The sequence below is a fragment of the Phaethon aethereus genome (assembly GCF_964289735.1).
Source record: "Phaethon aethereus genome assembly, chromosome: 19".
Lineage (NCBI taxonomy): Eukaryota > Metazoa > Chordata > Aves > Phaethontiformes > Phaethontidae > Phaethon > Phaethon aethereus.
This window is the reverse complement of record NC_138595.1, coordinates 2,172,151-2,197,746: the sequence shown is the minus strand read 5'-3', so window position 1 is coordinate 2,197,746 and position 25,596 is coordinate 2,172,151. Positions and strand designations below refer to the sequence as shown.

At 45.5% G+C, this 25,596-nt stretch overlaps 1 protein-coding gene across 1 annotated transcript in view; it reads right to left on the bottom strand.

Moving 5' to 3' along the window:
- ACACA (acetyl-CoA carboxylase alpha) overlaps nucleotides 1–25,596 on the bottom strand; it is a gene marked incomplete at its 3' end in the record, with an annotated part of 113,249 nt that overhangs the window by 10,671 nt on the left and 76,982 nt on the right. Inside the window, 7 exon segments of the mRNA XM_082008650.1 lie at nucleotides 4,094–4,206; nucleotides 6,098–6,275; nucleotides 12,460–12,595; nucleotides 13,262–13,358; nucleotides 17,146–17,242; nucleotides 19,310–19,430; nucleotides 20,194–20,337. Coding sequence (XP_081864776.1) covers nucleotides 4,094–4,206; nucleotides 6,098–6,275; nucleotides 12,460–12,595; nucleotides 13,262–13,358; nucleotides 17,146–17,242; nucleotides 19,310–19,430; nucleotides 20,194–20,337 — 886 coding nt within the window.

Sequence of the window (25,596 nt, the reverse complement as noted above, 5' to 3'; positions counted from 1 at the left end):
AGACGCCAATTGTCACGAAGGAGCTGAGAGAAATCAGCACTTGCTGTTCTAGACTCGTGATTGCGAATTAACAAGAGTTTAAATGCAGCAGCACTTGCCTACAGAAGCAGTTACTGGAAATCAGCATCGCCTAAAAAGAGAAAGTTACAACCGCACTGGCTGCACGTGTCCGACACTTCACGAGGGAAGGAATCACAACAGCAGCATTTTTCTTTCTTGTTGCTCAAGAAAACAACTGGTGGTTTGATTAATTACAACACTGAACAAACCAACTCCTTCCCCCCCACCTCCCCCCGAAAAGAATTACTAGACTTTAGAGCTGCAATCTAACTTTCCAAGCTAAAGCTTGGAAGGAGACAGGCCACAGGGTGACAGCGGTCAGCCAAGAGGGCCTGCGAGTCCCGTCCCGGCACCGCACGCCGGCACGCTTGGCGGCGGAGAGGAGCTGCTGTGCTGAAGCGGAGTTACGGGTTCGCTGCTCGAGTGCTCGCTCCTTGGGAAATTTAAGAAAAGTTTTGTACGCTCTTTAGCCAAATAAACTGTGAAGCAAGTCAGAAGCCGGCAGGACAGACTGACTGGTAATATTACCTGTGGAAAATTAAAGGTTGTCTTCAGCATCAGTGTTTGTGTGGAAAACAACCACTGCCTCCCACTCCCATGTGGAGCTGTTCGCTCCCCGCTCCCGCACCGCGTACAATGTATACAGACAAATGCAAAATAGGCACATAATGTCAAATAAAATGAAAGACGCATGCCAGCACACAGCCAACTAGTTCATAGGACCAGCTGAAGAGGATATTCACACTATTACAACCCGTATCAGGTGATGAACAGATGCTTCCCTTTTACTATGAGATAAATACCTGATAAGAGAAACGTGAAAATGTAATATCCAGTCTCGCTCTAACTGGAGCCATTTTGCCATTCCTTTCATTCGTGTTCCACTAAATCTCTGCTTACCTTCCACGGTGCGACCGACACGTTATATGCCCAATCTGCATGACAAAGCTCATTTTTATTCCACTCCTGAATGTTTTACTCTAATTGTAATAAATAAATAAAATAAAATTGAACCTCCGGATTTTCAACTATGGCCTGGGGCTTGTAATCTGAACCGTTCCTACGTATCTAGGCAATCGCCGCTCTCCTTGCACACCTACTCAGTGTGGCAACGTGCTCTCGGGCAGGGTAAGGGCTATCCTTGCTTTCCCTGCCCTTTGCTCCGCACTGTTTGCTGGTTTGTAATAGCACAACTCTGAGTGACATTTTAATAAAACATAGTGCTGGAGAATTGATAATGAACAGATTTATGTCAAATTATTCAATATCTGCCAGCCTTCTCCGCTCCCACACTCCCCAACTGCAAGTCCAACCCCAGCGGTTGAAGACGCCTGGGATGAGACCACCGCTGCCCTGCTCCCCCCTCTCTGCAACAGGCACACGTTTGAGAGCATCTCCCTTTTCCCCCCCGCTATTCAGCGGCTCCAGGGAGGGATGACAGCCATTCAGGGGTTAAAGAGAGGCAGTGAACCCCCAGCTAATGAGTAAGAATTCAGCAGGCAGTGTAAGATAAATGGAGCTTTCTCTGCTTCTGCTGGAGTCAGCATGAACTGCGGCCCTGCGGCTTGTTTGTGGCAAATGGAGTGCGCGAAATATCAAAGGGCAGTGATCCAGAAGAAGACCGACTTTGACAAATTTTAAATTGGCCAGAAAGAAAACCAGCAAAAAAAAAAAAAAAAAAAAAAAAAATTATGCAATTCACTGTGTCCTGCAATCTCGGTTTTCCTGCTACGGTACGGAATTAGTGGCAAAACAACAGCAATGATCGCGCGATGCTGGGAGCAATTACGAGCCATCTAAGTGAGATGCTTATCAGTGACTGAAGCTTTTAGAGCTCTCTGTACGTACAGTTGTAAGTGACTTGCTCTTGTGTTGCAGTCATTTTAATTAAAGTTTGCTGGGAGTAATTACCCTGTAGAGGAAGAGGGGGGAAAAAAACCTGAACAGGCTCCCGCCTCCTCACACGGTGCGGTGTTGGACTTTTGAGACCGTTGGCAGAAAACTGTTTCCCCTCTTTCTCCCCGTATTTGTCCCGGGGGATGCTGGTGCAGGTCCCATCGGTGTGATTCAAGGGTGCTCTGTGGGCGTCCTGCACCCAGCCTGGGTGACGGACCCACTGGAGGGGCCACCCGACAGTAACCAAGCTGGCCTTGCTCTGCTCCCCGCCTTCCCGCGCCACTTCAGGGTTTACACACGCCAGCAGCCCTCTTTGTCGGCAGCCCGTGACATGGCTCCGGGGAAGGATCCATCCGGCAGCCACCACACAGAAGACACCGTTTCTTTGCAGAGGCCGTAGGTCGGTTTGCTCGTTGGCACAGCCAGTGCTTTTTACGGCGGGGCGAAGGTAAATACTCTCAGAAACAGCGCTCCTGCCGTAGTGCCATTTATCTGCACGGACCCGAGCTGACTGCTCAGCATATCGCCTTCTCTAACCACACATCTGATTTCTCCTTCCCCCGGAGACCTGCGCACCGGAGAGGCGGCCCTCCTGCATCGAAGGCGCGGGACCCGCAGGAGGTGTAGCTGTGAGCCCCGCCTGCGTCAGGAACTCGGCTGCAGCCTTTGAACTGTGAAGTGTGGAACACCTTAGGAGAACATTTCTTGGGACCTTGTGCTGGGTCTCCACGATTTGGTGGAGTCACGCTATCTGTTTGCTCCTATAGGGACACTGTCAAGTCTAACATAGATCAAAAGTGAGGTTTTGCAGAAAGAACCTCCTTGCTGCAACTACAAACATTGAAACTGGTTTTTAATTCCAGCAGACACAGGCAGGCAGAACACCACATCCATCCATCTGGGTATCTGCGTCCGCTCTCTCATGCGGCAACACGTAAGGTACACGAGCAAGATCTGAACTCGGATAAAACTGCTGCCTTGTGCTGGTCTGCAAAACTCCAACACCTGCTAACCTGCTTCTTGCCCAGAAAGCAATCGGCACAGTGAGAGAAAACAAGGAGAGTGTCAAAATGCTGTCGTTAAAAAAAGAGAAAACGTCTTTCAGGAAGAACCTGATTTTCAGCAAGCAGTCTAATTCTTAACACTCCCCGCACACTTTACAATTATTATTCTCTTCCCAAGGCGTATCAGAATGGTTGTTTTGTATATGAATTGTTGCACTGCCATAAATTAAAAAAAGCCAAATAATAAAATGTAACTGCAGCAATAGCCACGATTTATCAGTCATTTGCAGAACACTTTTCCTCCTGAAGGACCCCAAAAGGCTATATAAATTCAAACCATACCCATGCAGCATGCTTCTTGCACTACTGAAATGTAGTCAATTTTGGAGGCAAAAAGAGGCTCTTGTAAGATTATACTCTTACAGTAAGAGCTAGGAAAGAACTATTTAAAGAGTCTATTCCCCTGAGAGAGTATATATCTGATATTAAGTGCATTTTGCTGAAGACTCTGTATTTTGGGTTGTTGGGTGTACACCAGGTGCTAGGATCATTTGGAGCGAAAGGCACAGCAGTAACACAACGCACGCAGTGACGTGCTAGTCACTGAGCACTGCAGATCACCCCGTACTTTACCAAGGAGGTGAAGAATACTTTTTATGTTCTTGAAACTGAACAGCAGACAGATATCATTACTCAAAACTACCTCAGACACACAGAGATAGTCCAGCAAAATGTCTTTGACCAAATTCTTAGGTACGCCAAATGACACCAGCTGATTGGCCCTCGAGCTTTTAGTGAGCTGAGCAATTGCTGAGATGGAAACTAGACTCAAGCATCTGTAGTGAGTGTCTGTTTTAAGACCCTTTCAATTAAAAAAAAAAAAAAATCAGTTCAAAAAGACACTGTACTACACACACCCGAGGTATGCTAAATGCACACGAATGTTAACCTCTCTCACATGTACATATATGCAGCTTGTCTCATCTGGTTTTCTTCCCAAGTTAGATGACAGTAAATAAAAATCATCATGAATTTGATAAAATGCCTCAGTGCCCCTTTTTAAGGTCTATAAACACATTCATTAGCCACCAGCTGAACGGATCACTGCCCCGCCAGCCGCCGTGCAGACGTACCTAGCCGCTCTGCCAGGTGGATGTAGACGGGGTCCACTCGCCTCATTGTCTTCACCAGATCCTTCCTGCGGAATTTGATTTCTACCGTCCCCTCTGGTTCCAGGATTCCTCCTCTGATCAGTGATGGGAAAAGAGGAAAAAAAAGGCACTTTCAGGTCATCAGACAAGGGGAAACACAAAATAGTTCAATGCTGTCTAGAAAGTATGTAAAGAGAGAAGCGAGAAGAAGCGAGAAGAAGCGAGAAGCGAAGGCGGGGAGGGAGACAAAACAAAGAGAAAGAGAGAAGAAAGAATCCTAGCTATTATTTATCCAATGCCACAAGTGCCCACCAGGCTTCACAGAAACACGTCTATCCAACAGTACATGCTGGTACAAGCAATGGGCTTCGGCAGTGACCTGAAAGCTCTTTCAAATGGTAGGTAAGCTGTAGGAAACAAACCAATTGACCAGCCATTTTCATTAGAGATCTTGCCCGCTTCCCAGATCAAAGACAGAGGAGCACATGATCTGAAACTCAGGCTTGGTAAATAAAATCACTTCAGTCTTTAACTGTGAAGGCAGGAGTAATGACAAGGAGGAAGGTCAGCGCTGAGAGTTATGGAACAGCAACAAGTGACGAGAATTATTACAAATGTGTAAGGGTACTTCGGGACAGGATGACATATTTTGCAAAATAATTTCTTTCTTGGCTACTGGAGCTCAAGACCTCTAGAGTCTAGCTACAAGCTCTGCAAACCACACATGGTCCTTCCTGATGTCTTGCAAGGTGGGGAGCTGGCTGACGCAAGAGGCAAGCTCACACAGCTGGCATCCTGCGAAGGTACCGGGCAGAAGCAGCGGGGGGGAGTTGTTCCTGCACGCACCCCAAAAAACACTTGGTGCGCGAGGTAGTTTGTAGAAATCCTGCTCCCACTGTGCCTGACTGTGAAGTAAGCAGGCTCCACATTTCTAAGTAGTAAAAGAACAGCAAAAAATTCTGACTTCCAGGAAGCAAAAATTAGACGACGTCTGCTCAAGATGCAGGAAACGCCGCGGCCAACAGACCGCAGGGCGCTCTGTCTCGCTGCTTTAGAATGAAGAGGCGCAAGCGTCCCATTAGGAGCAAAAAAAATTCAGCTGGGAAGGGCAAGGGAAATGGGCATCTGGGAAGGGCATGTTCTCAGCTCCTCCCCACATAGGCTTGTTTTTGTCCCCCTGGAGCAGCTGCCCAGGAATTTTGCCCTGCTGAGATGGTAGGAGTTGAGAGGACACCCCAACAGCACAACGTTCATGCTGTCCTTCTACACACCTTCCTTCCCTCTGCTACAGATAACCCAAGCAGGGCTGGCTTTTTCCTTTAAATGACTCAGCATCTCTGTATTTTAGAGATTCTTCAAAATCCTTTAAAAAAATCTGCTTCCAAGACTTTGCCTGTAGTTTTATATCCTGAAACACCAGTAACTAGCACTTCACTTACGAAAGTTGTATTAAATTTAAAAAGTGCAACTACTCAAGAGCCCCTATGACAGATAGTACAACACTCAGGTTTTAAAGTACACACTTATTTACACTCAATTAATTTTCAAAATTGTATACACAGGCACTTGTTTCAAAGTGCAAAGCAGTGTGTGGAAATAGCAGAATGGTAAAAAAAATAAAATCCTAAGCACCAACTTAGGTTCACTGTGCTTTGCGAGTGTTAGCAATGAACCTTCACAGAGGCTGGCTCACACCGGCTACAGAATTACCCCGTCCAGGTTTCAGCTGGGATAGAGTTGTTTTTTCTAGTTGCTGGCTGGGGCTAAACCACAACAGTCTTCATCGAAGTCTGAGTCAGGAGACTACCCGAATTGTCCTAGCTGTGGTCACTACACAGCAAACTCCTCCGAGACACGGGTTACAACCGGGCAGCGGTCGGCCCCTTTCAGCAACAAACTGCCACACTGGTAACCGAGAGCTCCTCGCTCAGCAGGTAACGATGCCTCAAAGCAGGAGGTTACGGAGGGAGGAGAAAGCTGCCATACCTGCTTTCTCGGTCTGCGTACATCTCCATGTGACGAGGATTAATGGTAGGGTCAATCACAGCCCAGGATCCCCCTCTCAGCTCCGCTTGCGGTGGGATGTAAATAAGCACGGGCTGACGATACTCTCTCAGGCCGTCCACAATGTAGGCACCGAACTTGAGCACTTGGTCATACATGTCTGCAGAAAAAGGACATAGCGCTTGAATTCACAGCATGTCAACGCTTCAGCCCTGCCACACTTGCTCAAACTGGGGAAAAAATAGAATTATTCAGCTCTTTTAACCACTTCTTGCTACAATACTGCAAGCTCTGGCTGGCGTGACCTGGACCTGGGCAAGATGGTCTAAGAAAGGAGATGTTCCCACGTCAGTCCTGCTCCCAGACACTGGACCTCCGCGCTGGAGCTCTGGCCCGGTCGCTTCCCGTGTAACCACATCGATTCACAAAACACAAACCGCGGGGCCCTCAGCTCACACCTGCCAGTCCTACGCCACGTGTCCTGGAGACAGTCCATCCCTCGCTTCCCAGCCAAGCCAACGACTATTACAGCAGTTTGGGAAGTCAGGGAAGTGTTTCTGTGCTCAACACGAGCGCAGCTCCCAATTTCAGACTTACTACCATGGTCCTCTATCATGACTCACATAATATGCGTGGCAGCAGGCCTTTTGCCTATCTTTATAAAAATTAGTGTGTGGGAAGGGTTCAGATGTGAAATAGCATTCTTCTCTTCTTGTATTAAAATTTTTTTAAGGCATTTTGCTCAAAATTAATAGGAACAACTCACTGTGTAAAGACAGTACATTGAAAATATCAGCCCCAAAGGTGGTTTAAATAAAAGAGAAAAAAGGAAGGCAAGAGAATTTGTATGAGATGATATAGTTTGTAATGGAAACAGGCACCCTCGAATAGATATATTTGGTTGTATACAATTATATACAGAAGTCTCAAATCAAATAATATACAAAAACTGAAAAATACTTACTAGGATCATCTAGTCCACCTCTTTCTTCACACAGGACTGTATCCTACATTTCTTTCCCAGTGCTTTTTAAAGCTTTCGTTTAGAAATCCCAAACAATAAATCTACTACTTCTTTAGGGGCATTTCCACAGCCACATACATGAAATTTTCCTCAGTATTCAGCCAAATTTCCCCTCCTTCCCATTAATTTCATATTACTACTCCTTGCATCGCCCTACGTAATCTCTCCACTCCTTTGGGCTTGCTATAAATAGCGGTAGGCTTTTCAGTGTTTTTTTTTTCCCCTTAGACACACTACAGGTATTCATTTCTCATGTCTCCCAGGACAGTATTTTCAATCCCCTTCATCACTTTTGTTCTGTGCTCAGCGCCTCCCAGTTCGCCTCATTTTTTCTGGTCATTAAAACACCAGTGCATAGAGCAGAAAAACTAAGTGGGTGCTGCGCACACATGCTGGCCTTCAGTAATAGCCTTAAAAGACCAAGACACTTTTATTCATCTAAAATCCTTCTATCACTTGAGAAAGCCATCATTTCTGGGGAGAACAGAGACTCCAGCCAAGGTCTCCTTGTCATTTAACCCCAGTTTAACGTTAAGCATTAACATGAACACAGTTAAGCACCTAACTCTTTGGGAATAGACACGCACGCATATATACATCCTAAGACATGTAGAGCAAGCGAGCCGGAGAGGTGTATATATAAAGTGTGTGTGTATATGTATTAGTGCCATAGGCACTGATGTGATCTCTCCAGTTCATTTGCAAGGTCACTATCTAAGTACCCAAGAAAAGGAGTTTCACATTATTTAAGAAATGTCAAATACTGATGAAGAGAAGAACAATTTATTTCCTCTAATTGCAAATAAACATAAATTCTGGCAGAGACAGTGGGGACTGAGAACCAAACAAAACTCTAATCTTTTCTTTTGTCCTGAGCAAAAAAAAGACCTCAAAAGGGGTGACAAATTTATTACTAATTACACAATTATTTTATTATGTAGTGCTAGTAATAAACCACTTGAAGTACTTTCAGCTAATTCTAGTGTTAAGAAAATAATTGCTTGATTCAAATTATTTTAACTGAATTAATTCTTTACTAGACATTTTTTACTAGTGCTACATAATAAAATTATTGCATAATTAGCAATACATTTTTCACTCCTGCCAAGGGTATATATTTTACTCAGGTTAAGTGTAGAAAAAAAGAAGCGCTACTTGTTTGAACAAGGCAGAGGGAGGAGGAGCAAAGAAATTGAGAGGAACTTGATGCTTTCTGTGCATAGCTCCAAATCTCTTTCAGGTTTGCTACGTGGCATCAGCAAGGTCCGGGAAGTATTTCTGTGCCTACAGTACCTTCAGGATCAGACTTTCAATGCTATCCAGAAGCGTGAACGTTACTGCTATGCAGGTCTGTACAGTTACTCCTGTTGGGATCCTGCAATACAGCACTTCATTTTCCTGGAACACCCCAGCAGCCTTAATTTAATGATTTATATGTGCATTTACACCAACTGCTGGCTTCCCTTGCACGCTCAGAACTTCCACCGAGGCCAGTGGAGCTGCTGCTGCACTCTTGGGCTACAGACACACCTTCCTCCTTTCAGGTCTGGCTGTAAACTCCTCTGCTGTAGAAGATTTCCCCTCTTCTTAAGGTAACAGCTTCTGCTAACGAAGACTACGTTTTGCCCAAATAAGAAAGAGACGATCAACCCGACTGCCACCATGAAGGGTCCCCATGGTGCCAGGCACAGCTCCAGGCCACGGAAGCTGCTGAGCTCCAGGGACCAGCCAAGGGGAACTGCAGCGTCCGCAGGCTAAGGAAGGGTTCCTGCTTTTCTGCAGGGGTTTGTCCTCCCACCATCTCAACTGTTCAATGTGCCTACACTTACCATTTCAGCAAAGTGCGCACTCTTAAAGAACCTACATTTTTAACAGGTAAGATATCAGTAGAGTTGATGAAGATACTGCAAAGACAACCCAAGAGACCTGCCTGTAGTCCCCATGCCCAATCACCAGAACGCAACCTCCCTGATTTATGTAAATATTGTATTTGACTGTGAAACTATGAAACATTTGCCATATTGTGACTATTGCCTATTATTTGCAGTTTTGCTGCATTCTCCACTCTTACAATGGAAAGTAGTGCATCAAATTTAACTCCTGCAGGTGGTAAATGATGCCAGGTCTCCATGGTGCCCACTGCTCTCTGCTTAGCTGCCCGTGCAGCCCTAGCGCCTTGGTAGGATACAGGCTTTATAAACTGGTAGTACTGTAATTAACACGCTTACTATGTTTAAAACAAAACCCAATCGCTTCCACCATCATCATCCGTGCAGCAAAGAACACCACACACGTTTTAAGAGCAGGCTGTTTGCACAACTCTTCTTGCAAAGAAGTTGCTTACGCTGAGACTGGAAAAATTAGAATTAAATATTATATTTCTGGGCCAAATTTAATGCCTGTATTAATTTAAACCTCAGCATAATGAGCCACTTGCAAGACAGAAATGCTGCAGAAATCCTCTAGGAATCAGTGTGTTGTTCATTATTCAGTAGGGCAGACCGCGTTCGCAGCACACTTTCCCCTTCTCTGTCTGCCTGCTCAGCTGCAGTGCGCATCAGTGTCTACGACACATAGACATGAAATCTGCTGGAAGCTGCTATCATTACACTGTATGTGTAAATATTGGCAGTCGGATGCATCAAGCATGCTAGAAAGGCTGCAGACAGCTTTTTGCATTTCCATAGTGTTGGGCAGCGTGCCCTGAACCTCCAAAGCTGGAACGGATCTCATCAGCTTGGCTGGATTATCAGATAGGACCTGAAGGTAAACACCAGGCGTGTATTGGCTGCAGACACATAAAGTCCCTCATAACCCATTACATACAAGCAATACCGTCATTCAGCATCCAGGTAATCAGAGATTTAAAACAGCCTTTTCGTTCTGCCGAGAATTTTTTTTTTTTTATTGTTATTTATAACCTGTCCCAGGAAAAATAATAAGTAAAACATGAAAAACCAACTGCGAGTGACCCTGGAGCACAAGCAGCGCCGCGGTTTAACATCGTGGGGATTTGCATGCTATCAGACTATTCATGCCGAGTCCAGGACCCCGGTGCTAATTCCCAGTAAATTTCACGCCTGATGCCTCCCCGTTGTGGGTCACTGCCGGTTCGCCTAAATAAACCACTTCCAAATGGCTCCTCCATCTAAATATTCAAGCCAGTTTTTATAATTTAATTTTGCATTATGCTGAATAGCCTTCCGGCCAGATAGAGCTCATTGGGGAAACCACAATACCATTGTGATATGCCTTTATTTATGTGATTTATTTATTTATTTTACGGCTCGAATTAGACCTCCTAGGCCGACTAGTAAAGAGAGGGTTTCTGGTGGGGTTTTTTTTCTTCTCTTCTTTTTTTCCCCCCTCCGCTAATGTCAATTTTCAGCATAGCAAGAGCTGTCTCTAATCTTTTCCTACTCATTACACACAATTTTGGAGTCATTTTACCCACAGTGCAGTCGGCTCCTGGCAGTGTGTTTGTGTGCACTGAGGGGTGGCATAATTGTTTATTTTCCCTCCCTGCATAATCCCCAGCCAGCATTGAAACCAAAACTGCAAACAACTCCCCGAGGAACGCAGAGGGTGTCAGGAGAGACCAGCGCTCGCCACGCAGGCCCCAACAGCAAGCGGAACGCAGGGCGACGCACGGACCGAGGCGCAGACGGCAACGGCTCTGGTCTCTGCGGCAGCCCTCTCCTCCTCCTGCTACCAGCTGGGGACATGCAAGATAACTACTAGCATCCTCGTACTGCCTGTTCCACCTCGGGCTTCTGGTCCCGACTCCGAAGCTACACGCGGTTTCTGAGGAGCCCAGCAAGGGGCACTGGCAAAGCCAACAGATCTCGCGATATAGTAAGGCAAAACAGCATCGTATGTGACTTTACCAAGCATTCATCAGTCAACTGCTTCCCCATAAATTGTGCAGTAGGGAAAGCAAGTCACGAAGGGAGCGCAGTAGCAGCACGTGAAGCAGAAACCATCCTGAAAGGGAACAGGTATTTTCCAGAGGAAAGAATTTTGCCGTCTTTTGCCATCTTCCATCTTTGCACCTGCAAACTCGGTGGCATTGCTTTCTGCCCTGCTAATGAGACAGCAGAGCAAGGCAGCCTTTGTCACCCTGCCAGGAGCCCCAGAGCAGGAACTTTTACCATGTTAGAGCATCTGTAACTTTTCTTCTGTGTTGGTTAAGTGCCACATGCAGGTAACAGGCCGTAATCTTTTACTTATTTAAATTTTATAGTGCCAATCTCACATTGTTGGCACTTCACAAAATTTGAAGTAGCAATATGTGGTGCAAAAGTCTAACTGCTGGTATATTAATTCAGCAGTTTTATAACTGTTCGCTTCGTATGAACATCACTACCATCAAGAGAGTCAACTGGGAGACAGTCCTTGACAGGACAATATCAGAGTGGGGAAAAATCATCAATAAGACAATGTTTTCACTTGACAGAATATGCCTGTGCATTTTTGGTATGCAATATTGCTGGCTTATCCAGCCACAATTTTAAGCTGAGGCAGGTTTTTTGAGCAGAAGGGGTTTCCTGAGATTAGTGTTTAATCAGCCCAAGTTGGCAGCTATAAATTTTGTTAGCAACGAGACCATCGTTAACATCCAATTACCTGTTCTCACCGCAGATGATCTGGCCGGTGCCTGTAGCTGTATATAAGGGTACATATAAAAATACAGCTGCATTGCTTATTTTGAAAAGAACTTGCTATCAAATTTACACCTTCCGTATTCTCTCTCAGTCCTGCTATGTGCCTGTTAAGACAAGACACACATGGGGACGAGAGGAATGAAACCCTTCATCACCATAGCTATTGCAGCACAGAGCGTCCCTTTCCTCTAGCTGGTTCTGCAACGATCACCACTGACTTTCAGCAGAGCTGGGCAGAGCAAGGACATGATTTCAGAGGGCTGACATCTCCAAACAGTCTGGTCCACCTAGACAAGTATCCCCTTATTAGCATTTCTAAGGGAGGTCACATACTTGCCATGAAAAGAGGGGTCTGGGTGCAGATTGCTTCAAAGGCGGGTAAGCAGATCCACTCTGCAGGTTTATGGGAACAAGCTGTCACCCCAGTTAAGCCAATCCAGTAGCTAGCTGCTGCCCAAAGACACGACCTGTTTCTGTCCCTTGCCACATAGTCCCACTGCCAGCCTGTCCCCCGAGAACCGCTTCCGGATGCTAAACCAGTAGAGCTCGTGCCGTTGGGTATGCCACGGCAGGGACCAGCAGCGGTGCCCCGAGCAGTAAAAGACAAGCCACTCTACGGGACAACATGTAAACAAGGGATCCAAAGTGATGGTTACCTTTCATTCCTCCAGAGAAGCCTCTCCAGTTAGCAAAGACCATCAGGGGCAGCCCTTCTCTGTTAAAGTCATCGATAGCCTGCGCAGTTTTAAAGGCAGAGTCAGGGAACCACACCTGACCAGCCTGCTGGATTATCTGTTGGGAATAAAAAAAGATTATTAAGCCTTGAAACGCTTACATTAACATAAGTGTTATCACAAAAATATAGAAATGGATGCAACAAGAGCTGCAATATGGAACCAATATTACAGCTTAGGATCTGCTTGCAAACAGAAAAATTGGGACAATCCTTCTGTGACCAACCGCAGGAGTGTTCCCACTGATTTTTGCTAGAAAGAACAGAGATGGTATGGAAAGCCTGATGCTATAACTGCTATAAGAAGGTGGAGAGAGAAAAGGATATGCGGAGAAAACTCAGAAGAGATGATGTAGGGCCAGAGCTGTGAGATCAGGAAGGAGAAAAGCAAAATGTCAGAGCAGAAATAGCGTAAAACACTATGGTAACAGCAAGAGAACAGGGAAATTATTTTTGCTTGCCAGATCTCCTGGGCCCTAGTCCCTGCATCTCACCCAAGCCACAAGAGAAGAACAACTGGGGAATGTGTGTCCTGTGCAACTGGCCAACACAACTACCGTCCATTCACTCCTCCCAGCAACTGGCATGTGTTAGCACCCCACCAAGGAACGGCTATGTATTTTGTCCCAAATTTGGCACACAAAAAAATCCCATCAAAACAAATGGTCTTTCCACAGAGACATTTGCAGAGGACAAACAAGCAACTGAGCACACGTTCAACCTACCTTGGCCTCAGAGTCCAGGTTTGCAGGATCAGCAGGGATGCTGAGCTCCACCGTTCTCGTTTCTACGGCAACTACTCCGACAGGTATTCCTCCCAGCCTGGTAACAGGCGAGACAAATCAAAATTCCTAGTTCTATTGTTACACAACTAGACATTTTTTCCAATTTGCATCAAAATACCCAAGAGAGACAAATAAATAAAACAAGAGAGACAAGCAAATGGCAGAAGAGGCATTCTGTCCTTTTTGAAGAGTTTAGGCATGTGATTGGAGAATTTCAGAGTAGAATTTACAGTTCTTAAAGCAAAATCTGGTTCTAAAAATTAGCACATACCTCACTAAAAATTAAAAAGAAGAAACCAAAGCCCAAATTTTGAACGATACAGCTACGTCTCCACCACCTTTCACCTCTGCCATGCAGATTTTGATACTGATGGTCCTGACCATGAAAAATAAACACGAAGACCCAAGGCTTCCCAAGCCCCGTTTTCACAAGCACTGTCAGCTGATGAAATACATCCACTGACTGCATGTCTAAGCAATGCTGATGTCTCGGCCGCCTTAAACCTCCACTGCGTACAAAAACTCCCTTTCCCAAGAGGTTAGGGTGAATGATGGGTCGAAGGTTCGGGTTTGCCCATCCATCTCCTTCCCAGACCCTCTGCTGCAGGATGACTGCAAGGGTGGGAAGGGTGCAGGGACACAGGGATGGGCAGGGAGCGCAGGCGCCAGGGAGGATGCTCAGCTCCGCTTTCCACAGCATCTAACCGCTCCTTGCACAAAAGGCGTCTCGCCTGCGATGACAACTGCTTACTCCCAGGACGGGAGTCCCAGCAGAGCCTACGCTCTCTCCTCAGCCACCTCAAGCTGGATGACAAGCACTGCGGGCAGAAAAAGTGACAAGGCCTATGTGCACTAGGGGGTTGAAAATATTCCCATTCACTATGATTAAGAGTCTTCCTAGAAACCCGTAATTGCAGAAGCCGTCTTAAATCGGTAACTTATAACTTCTATATTAGGGCCCATGTGACCTAATAAAGAACATCTTTATCCAAGTATTATAGTTATTTATTGAACTTGAAAACAGCTCAAAACAACTTCTGTTTTCCATTATACTTCATATAAATTTTATCAGGCTAGCACATGAAGATGCTACATCTTGTTTTATAGTGTGTCCCTGGACAAGTTGCCATAGAATAATAAAAGACAATTTACAGCCAACAGCACACATATTCCAAACATACATACAAGAGATGAGTTTTGGCAGCACTTACAGTAACAATCCCAGAAGAATACATTCATATTTGTTTTTTCAAAATGCCACTGCTTTTGAAAGAAGTCGGTTTCATTTGTGTTATATATACCCATACGTGAGAGTCCGAAGCAACTTGGAATTTGTCAGAAGAAAGGAACTGCAAGTGAAGCTGAGCATGGGCCTGGACAGAGACCTTCTAGCTTTGCCAAATCATTCGTTTTCCCATTCCCCTCCCCACTCACCAGTATACTGCTTAACCTAAAAGCCTTTAAATAATGATAGGACACTGTAAAATAAAAGTTTAGAGCATCACAGATGGCAGATAATAGAAAATACCAAAGTGTATCAGAAGGTCACAGGACATCCCAAAGTTACGTGCTACAATTCGGAGTGGAGTCAGCAGGTATTTTTGGCTCCTCTCAACAATGTATTAAGGTCAGACAATATTCTGAGTGGGAAGGATGTCAGGGGTAATAGCACTCAGCCCCCTGGGACCAGCAGTGGTCAGAGACACGGAACTCGAAGAAGGCAGAGCTGAGCTGCGCCGGCACACCAACGCCCCTTGGGCTCAGCGGCAGCGTGTCTCCAGCTGGGCTTGTGCCGTCGTACGCTGCCACGTTGCTCCGTCTCGAGCACAGACTCCTCCTCCTGCCCCGATACTATGTCTGAGGAAATGGGTATGTTTCTCCATATCACATTCTGTACTAGAGAATCCAAAGTTCTAAACCATTAAAGACCCTTGAAAGTCTTCAGAATTAAGAGCGAGAGGGACACTTTGCTGAGCGCATCCTCCCATCTCTGGAAGCCTCCTTCAGTTACTATGCAGCACCTCACCAACATATTAACAGAGCTCCTGATGGCTGTTTTAGGGATGTCCAGAACGGACCCAGTCCTCTCAGATGTTGCACATGAGCTCTGGTGAATGCCAGAAGCTTTGCTATCTCACAGCATGAGCTCTGGCTCCCTGACCCTCCTGAGAAGGACTCTGTAGAGCTGTGGCTTGAAAACGTCTAACAGAGAAATGGGAGCTCCCAGTGCCAAATATTCTGGGGCCACGTGTACTACCAACATAACGGAGATAAGAAACAGCACTGATTCGTGGCTAGGCTGGCTGGGAGCCCAGCGGCTATGCCAGTTGTGCTGTGTGTTTCAGGAACAGTCACGTGTCTCCCCGTCTCCCACTGAATGCTCTGGTAATCAAACACAGCATCACCAGGGACATCCTGCTACTACGCTCAGTCCTTGAGTCACCAATTTGGCAAGGCTAGAGGCTGATGGTGTCAGACCCCAGGGGTGGCCACAGGCTTTCCAGGAGATTGTAAGCAGTATCAGGTAATTTGGCTCTGGATTGTTGGCACTGTGATACTGACAGTACGGGAGGTGAAAGATCTGTAAATAAACGATTTCCATTTGATGCAGACTTCTGCTAGGAACTGAGGCACTCTGAACACCCCTCGTGCATGGGCATGACCCTATCTCATTAAGTGTAACACCTGAAGCCTTCAAGATCCCATTCAGGCACTACAGGTTTTTTTTTTCTCCCTTCCCACTTGTTAACAAAAAAAGAAAAGGCTGACAATTAACCAAAACCACTGACATCAGTTAGGAGCTGGGAGTGTGCTGGAGGCAAGAGTATGAAGCTCTGTCTTGAGAGGAGAGCTGGTGGTAGTCTGAGGAATGAGGAGTGACAAAGGATAAGCACGCTGCATTTGGACAGCTCAAGCACTCGTAGAGGAAACTCAAGGGAAATAAATGTGCTCTTTCAAAATGGCTTTATTCTGAGAGGAAGTAGACAATCAGATCAGGAAACTCACAGAGCCATTTTGGAGGGAGCAAAAAAATAAAAGAGACTAGAGAAGAGGTGACTGAGGGTGTTTTGAGCCCAGCTCTGATTTGCATTCTGTCAAAATACAGGATCCTATCTCCAGATTTCTGCTTCCTGCCAGCTCTGAGAGTTCACGGACCTGCTACACCAGGAATGACCCAGGCTGCAAATATTTTCAAGGCAGGGATCTAAATCTTGAGGCAATGGGAAACAGTTTAGAGTCCTGCAACCACTTCACAGCAAGGTAAGGAGAAGTGACTCCCTTTGGGAGGAGGTGAGTGCCACAGGTCTCTTGAGCTGCACATCTTTGCATTGTGAAAAGCAGCTAAGATCAGGTGTGGTGGCTGCTGGTTTGGACAATGCTGCAAGTTATTCCAAGCAAACCTCAACATTAAGCTCTTCTCTATGCAGAGTTTCTTGCGATTTGCCCTAGTTTCAGCTGAACTTTTCTTTCAAGTCAAATAAGATTGCAAAACAATAAACTACATAATGTACCTTCAACTAAGTCAGAGCCGCAAGAAGGCCTCTCTATGCAGCCATGTACCTAGGGGAAGCATATATTGTCTGCCGTAATTTTTACCAATGTCTCTCTTTTTGGCTTTCATGCATGTTAAAGTTGTCACCTCCAAGCAGAACAGGAGAAATGATCAGAACATGCTTCATTCGTGTGGTAAAGAAGTATCCTATTCAAATATGTAACTTATTTTTACTTACAGCCATTAACTTTCAAAGGAGGTTCTAGAAAAATGCAAAGCATAACGAAAACTTGATTTCTACAAATGTCTAAAAATGCCTCTTAGAATTTACCTTGCTCTGCCAACCACAACTGTCTGTGCCCAGGGCTGCATGATCTCCAGGAATGAGCCATTGTCAAAGAAACCACTTAGCCACTGTCCTTTCTGACCTAAAGGGAAGGGCAAAAATGGAAATATCAGAGGAGGGAGGGAAAAAAGAAGAGAAAATATCAAAGGAGCAACTGAAACTTGCTTAAAAATGCCAACTGGAGAACGTGGCGCTGTCTTTTTATTTATTTACTTTTAAATAGATTATAATACAAGGGAACATTAGACAGCTGAGCATTTGTCTGCCTTCAGCCATCATGTCTTATTTCATTTGCTAGTCTGCATAAAGACAGTCATTTATCAGCAAAAGCATCATTTATTGTTAAACGATGGGGTTCAGATAGCAGAGGGACTTTGCATGCTTTTAAATAAATAACTCTCTTTTTTTCAAGACACTACAAACATTTGTCAAAAAGCAGTAAAGTCATTAAAGATGTTTTTCAAAATGCCTATTTCTATTTTAAAACTTATCTCACATTTTTCTTTTGATTCTGCCTAATCTTTCCTTTAAGGAAAGAATGATGAAGAAATTCATGAACTAAATGTAAAAATTTCTATGGTATTTTAAAACTAGACCACACACCTGAGCATGTTTCACGCATTCTTCTAGAAGAACTGAAATGAAGTACTCTGATACCAAAAGCCTACTTACTCCACACCAGATGATGCACCTCTGCCTACTAAAGCATGCTTTAAGAGTCACCATCCTGGATCAGACCATATGCTACCAGGCCTATTCTCTTGCCTAAAGAAGGCAGAAACTTCCTAATGCTTGAGAGAAATCAAACTGTTCCCACTGTGTCAGTCTGTGCAGTGGCACGGCACTGTCTCCACTCTCCAGACAGGAAGACCATGGCAGGAAGGTTTTCCAGTATTTCAGCCTGGACCCTACTCCGGTGAACAGCTGAGGACATGACAAAGAGCTTTCCTTTGGGCTGACTGCTGATGCTGGGTGGGGGAGTGACAAGCTTTGCAGGCAGCTCTCTTTCTGCGGTCCTCCAGCCTGTATAAGCCGTATATCCCAAAGTCAAGGCCTGGAGATACTCTAGCCACCCAGACAATTATAGAAATCACAACCCTCTGGGGGCACCTGCTTTCCACTGGGGCTTCATGAAGCGCTGCAAAAAAAAACCAAACAACCAAACCCAAAACCACCACCCAAAATCCCTCCCAGCTTTACTCCATGGCACACAGCTTCTGAGGAATGCTTTAATCTGAACAAGCACCTCTGCTTCTGCAAACCCAAGTCCAAAACCAATTAAAAGTGGAGATCCAAGCAAGCTAACCTCTGCTGACTTAAACAGGATGGAGAGTGTTTTATCAAGACCAAACTTGTAATTACTGTGTTCTACATTCCTTGCCTCTGTGGCCCCACTGTAAAATGTGACCATCCATTTCAAAATTATCTCTTTATCGTGAGCCCAAAGCTGATCGTTTAGATTCTGGCCTCGTGTCGGGCGTCAGTTTGAAGAATATCACGGCAATATCTCCTCTAATAAATGGCTTTAACTTTTCACCTAGGAGATATCTGCTTTAACTTATCACAGGGAATCATCTGCTTTCCTTAACGCTTCCACTAAATTAAAATCTGAAGTCACTCGATTTGGAAGCCAGCGTTAGCTGCACTCAGACAGCTGGATGAATTACTTGAGAGATGATGAAAAAATATTATCCAAACCCAGAAAACTTAGTTTATCACAAATCTCATTTTAGCCCCCCAAACTCATTAATAACAGCAGGCATAATGGTCACCCAGTTTGCAGCTTGTATGTACACAGGCTGCACAACCTCAAAAGCATGTGTGGGGGTTTAATGGTTTGCAGTATTCCCAATATAATTATTTGACAAGATCTGCAGGAATACTGTGATTCCTTTAGCATAAAGACCTTCATACACGGACCTTCCCCTGAACCATAAAAAAAAGAAAATCTGTAAAAGTAACTAATATCTGTAAGTGTCCTCAAGTGCTCAGAATTTACAAGCTATTTTTATATATTATATTTAAATTGTTTAGAACTAGTTACTTTGTAATCTCCGAAATATATTTGGATTGCAGACATAAAGCCATGACAAACAGTCTTGAAACAAGACACTTTATTGCTCATCCTGGCCACCAAAGATCTACCTACTTGGATTTGGGCGTCCAGCCAGCATCCAGCGAGGATCATAGGGAGTCTTGGTAGGAACAAACTCTATGGTTCTGTCTATAGGATCCTTGACTTTGAGGATAGGAACAGGGCTGTATACACTCTAAGGGAAAAAGAAAAATACTGAAGGAGGTAATTCTCCTGCATAGCTTTGCACCAAACACCAGCTCTAAAGGACGTGGCCAGAGTTCTCTTTCCCCAACACTGCACAACGCTTCAACTGACGGGATCCCAGAGCCTTGGTAAGAGCCTGAAAAAACTTCCAAGATGCTCCATACACCCTCTCAAACCCTCCTTTGGCATCATATGGCATGCATTGTACTTCATTTGCTCTTAAACTTCAGGCACAGCCAGCATTAGCGAGGGGTTGCAATTTAATTTTTGAAAGGTGACCAGGCCACCTGACTCATTCTATGCACTCCCTCCTGAAGGAAGGTGACCTGCATGTTCTTGTTGCTGCCTTCCTGGCTGCAGAGCAGCTTACACATATACATCAACTCCTACAAATTACTGCCTCAGAGGGAACCTTTTAGAGTCTTTTCAGTAAGAGACAATCCACTGCTTGCCTAAAATCCTGCTGCCCAGAGTACTGAGGGCAGCACGCCAGGGGAGTGATCTGAAAGTACCCAAGGCAGTGCCAGGCTGCCCCGCATCCCAGTTCCTGCAGCATCTTAAGACAAAAACGACTTTGTGTACTTCAATACCATAATGCTTAACAGCCTTGATCATGAGTCTAAACCGTTGTGCTAGGCACCATACGAACACAGAAAAAACCCCACAGACACGGGGGGTCCCCCACCCCCAAAACCCTCTGAACAAAGCGAATAGGTAACGGCACCTTGCACTCGCGCAGGGCCAGGAATTACCTTTGGCATGTAGGAAAGCCACTGCAGAATAGTGTAGACTCCTTCAAAATCGTCACACACAGTGCTGTGCGTCACCCCGTTGTTGTGCATTATCTGGATCCCGCCCAGCTGGTTATTGGAGGTATAAACTTCACGTCCAAGCACCTTTTGGAAGAAAAACAGGAAAACCATCAGAGGATGGGAGGTGACAAGTAGGCGTTGGCTAAGGAGATACATACAAGCCCATCTCGGCAGCAAGTCATGACCACTTCAACACCAAAGGATTGAGCAAACCACTCACAACAGACCTTCCCAAGCCCTGTGTGCAGGTAAGATCTTTTGAACAGTGATCCCCAAGGGGAATGATACAAGTGGGGAAACTGAGGCAGGGGCAGTTATAGGACTTGCCCTTCCCCAAGCGGCAACGGAGCTGCTTTGTGACCAAGCCTCCTGGGCACTGACCCCAGCTCAGCTCACTAATTCAGAATTCCTCCAACTAAGACAACTGGTAGGGTGGACCCATTTAAACCTTTAACTGGGGAAAAAGCCCAACGCCGTGCATAAAGACAGGTATAGCAAAGATAAAGCCCCACCAGCTCCTTAGAGAGACTGGAAAGAATAAGACTCTGACTGCTGGGCTTCCAATTCTCCTGCGCGGCTCCATCTCTAATCTCAGCCCAGGCACCGCAGCTCTTTTCTCATTCTCCTGCTGTCTCTTTCCATTTGCCCTCTCACTGACTGATACACTGATCTCTCGGTCACTCGGCTTTCTGCTCCACTGAGTCCATATTACTAATAACACCTCTGCCACGGCCAGTTTACCTCATGAAGGCAGGAGCACATCATTACAAAATAAACTCATAACTTTGACATTCTAGCAAATACATGCCGTTTGTTATTTTTATGGGTTGAGTCTTTCTAACAGACAGAGGGCATTACATACCTGCTTCATTTAGATCTTAACCCCCGCCCCAAACACGCACAAACAACCTGCTCTCCCCCACCAAACAACCAGCGCAGCTCGTTTTAGGAAGAAGGGCCACCCCAAGAAAGGAGTAGCCCGCAGCCCGAGGCGATCCGGTCCTTACGGAAGGGATGTTTGGGTCTGACTTCATCCTCATCCCGACATCCTACAATGAGCGCTCGAGACATAACTCATCGCCCCAACAGTACAGAGGAACTCCACATTTCTCAGGATTTGACCTTTTGGGCTGAAAGTAAGAAGGTACTAGAGGGATATAAAAATAGAAAATTTTGATCTGGTTATAAAACTACACGGGACCAATTAGCTTTCTTCCTGCACAACATCAGCTGATCACAGCTGGGGTCGTACTGTGCCCATCTAAAGCACTGCCTAACCAGTAAGGCACAATGCTATCTTTTGCCAACTCCGAATTTATTTTCCTTCGGAGGAGAAAAGGCCCAGTGCTCTGCCATTTCACAAAACTCAGCATTTCACAAGCACTGGACGATCCTCACAAAACTCCCCATGAGACAGATGTCAGTTGAGGTTTACATACAGGAGAAGCCAAGGCACAGAAGTTATGCAACTAGCCCCAAAATTTAGGAGTTAATGTAAGCATTGTGGTTTTGCACAGAGATGTTCCTGGTCCCCCTTCTGAGCTCAAACACCTTCAATCTTCCTCTAACAAAATCAGTGCCATGAAAAGGCATGGCAGAACAGACAGCAGCATAGATTTAGGTTCAAGGAAAAGAAAAGCACAGGCCTCCGGATGCCAGGCACAAGCCTTGCTAAATGCTTTCCACAGAGGAAAATAAAAATAAAGAGGATTTAAACTCCCCATCTATGAACTAATGCAAACGTATGTACATGCAAAATGGGCCTCTGCTGCTGCTTATCTAGAGACACTGTAGACAGCTCAGGTTTACCACTGCTGACAGGCAATGAAAACAGTCTAATATACCGCCTGCTCTCGCCCTTAAATCCCTTTTTGGAGATCAAGATAAATATGCAGTTCCTTTTCCCGAGTGCTCCAGACATTTCAGTGAAGTGGCAGCGCATTGTGAGGGGCTGTGCAAACGAAATCCCTCTGTAACACTGAGCGAGCGTCGTATTTACTTGTCAGTGTTTGTCAGCAGAGGCAACGTAGTCCCAAGCTGCATTTAAAAGTTGTACCGATGAGCGCTCGCTGCCTTCATTTGTATGACATATATGTCCACACATGTGCACTTGCACCCGTGCTGAGAGCAGCAGGAGGGATATGTAAAACGGGCACACGCAAGCTCTAAATCAGACCCTGACTTAACCACAGTCCAAGTGCAAAGCCAGCTATTCCACTCCCTGGTGCAGAAACCGTGCGGCCAAGGGGTTAAAGAGCCTGTGTTCCAGCGGTACTGCTAGGCTGGGTGCTGGTCCCCTACCCTGCTTCTGCACGCGCGCTCTTCCGTCCTCTCAGGCACGATGAGAATCCTGCCGACTTGCTTCACACATACGGCTGCAGACGGAATTGGGTGCCAGAGGTTAAAAGGCACTGAAGGGCTAGCCAGCTTATAGGCAATGATCGTTGGGCTTGAGAAAAAAATGAATGTGATAGCTCATCCATTCAGCGCTGCTAACCACCTCATCTCTGACCTCAGAGGACTACATTTTTAAAAGCTGACAAGTAATTCAATCTCCAATTAACAATCTTAAATGGTGCAATGCATATTGCTGTATAAATGTTTCTGCAAGAAAATATCCAAGAGTGAAAGAGAATGCATCTGCTGGAGAAGTCCGAAACTGATGCTTCTGCAATTAAAGGATTTAGATGTTCCTCAGTAAGACACATGGTCAGCAGAAGCATGAGTGGATTTAGAAATCTTGCCAAATCAGTTAGACAAGTAATGCTAGAAACAAGCCTGTGGGAGAAAAGACCGTACAGGATTAAATCCCGTATGTGACATGATCAGGATCTGTCAAAAGGGCAAGCTTCAAATCCTGAGCGTTCGGGTCCGCCAGGGAGGTACACTGAGTCAGAAGAAGTAGGAGATTAAGAAGTGAAAGCGGCGTTAGCCCAAGGTTTATAGAAGGCATCTGTTTAACGGCCAAACACGTGCATGGAAGGGTTAAGTTTGCAAAGCAGGTCCTTCCCAGCAGAAAGGTTACTAGCACTCAAGGGAACAGTCAAAGATGCAGCTACCAGAGTCAGCTGCCACAGACCAGAGATCAAGAAAGGTCCAGCAAGAGGGGCAGGAAAGAATGGGTTCCAGGGTTTTAAAGCTGAGATATGCAATACATATATACCTGAATATCAGCAGTATTTGACCTCCGATCTTGTGCTTAATCAGATGGCAAAAATAGACAAAAAAGAGCAGCCATGAACAGCAAAGCACCAGACAGCAAGCTTCTGGCACCAGAAAATTTGCTTTAAATTAAAATTTCTTCCACCCCGTGAAAGCTCGGAAACCCAGAAGCCATGCTTCTGTCCACCTGGAGTTTGACATGCTACCAAAGGAAGCTAGTGTGGGTGACTGGCCCCCCACAGAGACTCCAGACTTGCCCTTTCTGAAGTTTCTAGCGAGGACCTCTCACTTCTGTTACTACTGCTTTCCTGCACATTATCCCAATGCCTTTGCGTTTTGGATGCAATTTCCTTTTTCCAGTTCAGCAGCAGCCGCTGTGACGCTTCCCTCCGCTGGAAGGTGTTAGCAAATGGGTCTGCTGTCCCTGTCTTTCCCCTGACTCCCCTCCAAGCACTAACATTGACCATAACCAATGAAGCAGGCCTGCCGCCACCGCCTCCCTGCGTATTTGATGCCAAACAGCCTCCCGGTCACCAGGGACCCAGGTCGGATTCGGGTGAGCCGCTCAGTCTCCCCTTCCTTTGCTCCTGAAGTCAAACCTTTTAAGCATGCAGAAAGCAGCGCATTTAACAGGGTGCACAGGACAAAACGCTTCCTCTCTGCCCCCATCCCAACAAAAGGATGGGGACATCAGTGAAGTGGTCAAAAGGAAATGCTAGATCTAGAGCTGTATGTGTTAAAGCTCAGCCTATGATTGCAAGAACACACACTATTTTCCAGATAATGCAACCTTTGATACCACACGCTTACAAAACACCCAGGCAGTATTGTCAACGCTTATTTCGTTTGGTCCTCCAAAAGTCACTCTCCCTACCGTAACGGGAAACTGCATTTCTTTTTACTTCAGAGGATCTTTTGGAAAGTACAAAGGAGAGCCAGGATTCTAGCAGCCTTTTCAGCCTTCAAAAGACCATCCTCAACAGGTTTATAGGCATGTCATGTGCATATTAATCATTTTCTAGCACTCAAACCCGTGATGACCAGCTGCTTTCTCTGTGCTCCTTTTCAGCGACTGAGCTGCTAGTTAGTTGAGACATTCACTGCAAAGCTGGTTTGGCTGCAAACTTGATTGGCTCGTATGTTTCATCAAAGATGAAAGATCTGAAAAAATGACAGCAGAGGGCTTCAATGGGAATCATTATGTAACGTAAGTGCTGTTATTATTCAGAGCATATCATGTGTTTATATCAAATATAAGTGCCAGATTTTTATCCGAATAATTTCAATAATTGCAATTCCCATCCCACAATTTATATTATCTGCCAGAAACCTGAAGCAGAAAAGGCACATGCACATACTATAAATAGCCTATTTTTCATAAACAGGCAGAAATGATCAGAATGAATGTCTCATCAGAAAACACAATGTAGGAACTTAAAACCCGACTGCTATTATGTGCAGTCAAGCCTCAACAGATCTTAACACCGTTCATTTCTATCACTCAGCTCTTCCCCCACAAATATCATGTCATTAGAGGGTAAAACAGCAGCAACACCGAACAGGAGACCCAAGTTGAGGTAGGATGCCAGCAAGAGCCGTGCTCCCAAACAGACCCCTTCCCGAGTCCTTAGCCTACCGGCATGGCGGCGCGAGCGCAGACACCTCCTCTGCCTGGAGACGGACTGCACTTCTTGCATTTCTAATCTATGAATGTGTGCAGTTCCTGCACTTTTAATTTACGAGCGTTCGGTGGGGGACCCTTCTGACTGGGGAACATATTGGCTCGGTCTAATGCTTGGAGATTATTAAAGTCAGAGCTATACTCCACTATCAAGTCTACCGATCTTTTATTTAGAAGATATGGTGCTCTAAATGCACAAAGAGCTCCCTGTCACCTTCACATTAAAGCCCCTAGTGCCTGGTAAATGGAATTATATAGCTGTCATCTCCTTTCCCCAAAGTTTTAAGAGTACAATGGGCTCATTTTTTCACACTCCATCCCAGCTTCAGAACTAAGAGACCTACTTTGTATTGATTTAAAGTCTCAGAAATAAATAAACCTGCTTCACCAATGTGATTCACAAGAAATTCATGATACACTATTGCATGATATATTTCAAGCTGTGGCTCCAGCTCTTTTTTCCCTTTGGTGAGTGATGGGGGAGGTGGGAGGCAGGGGGA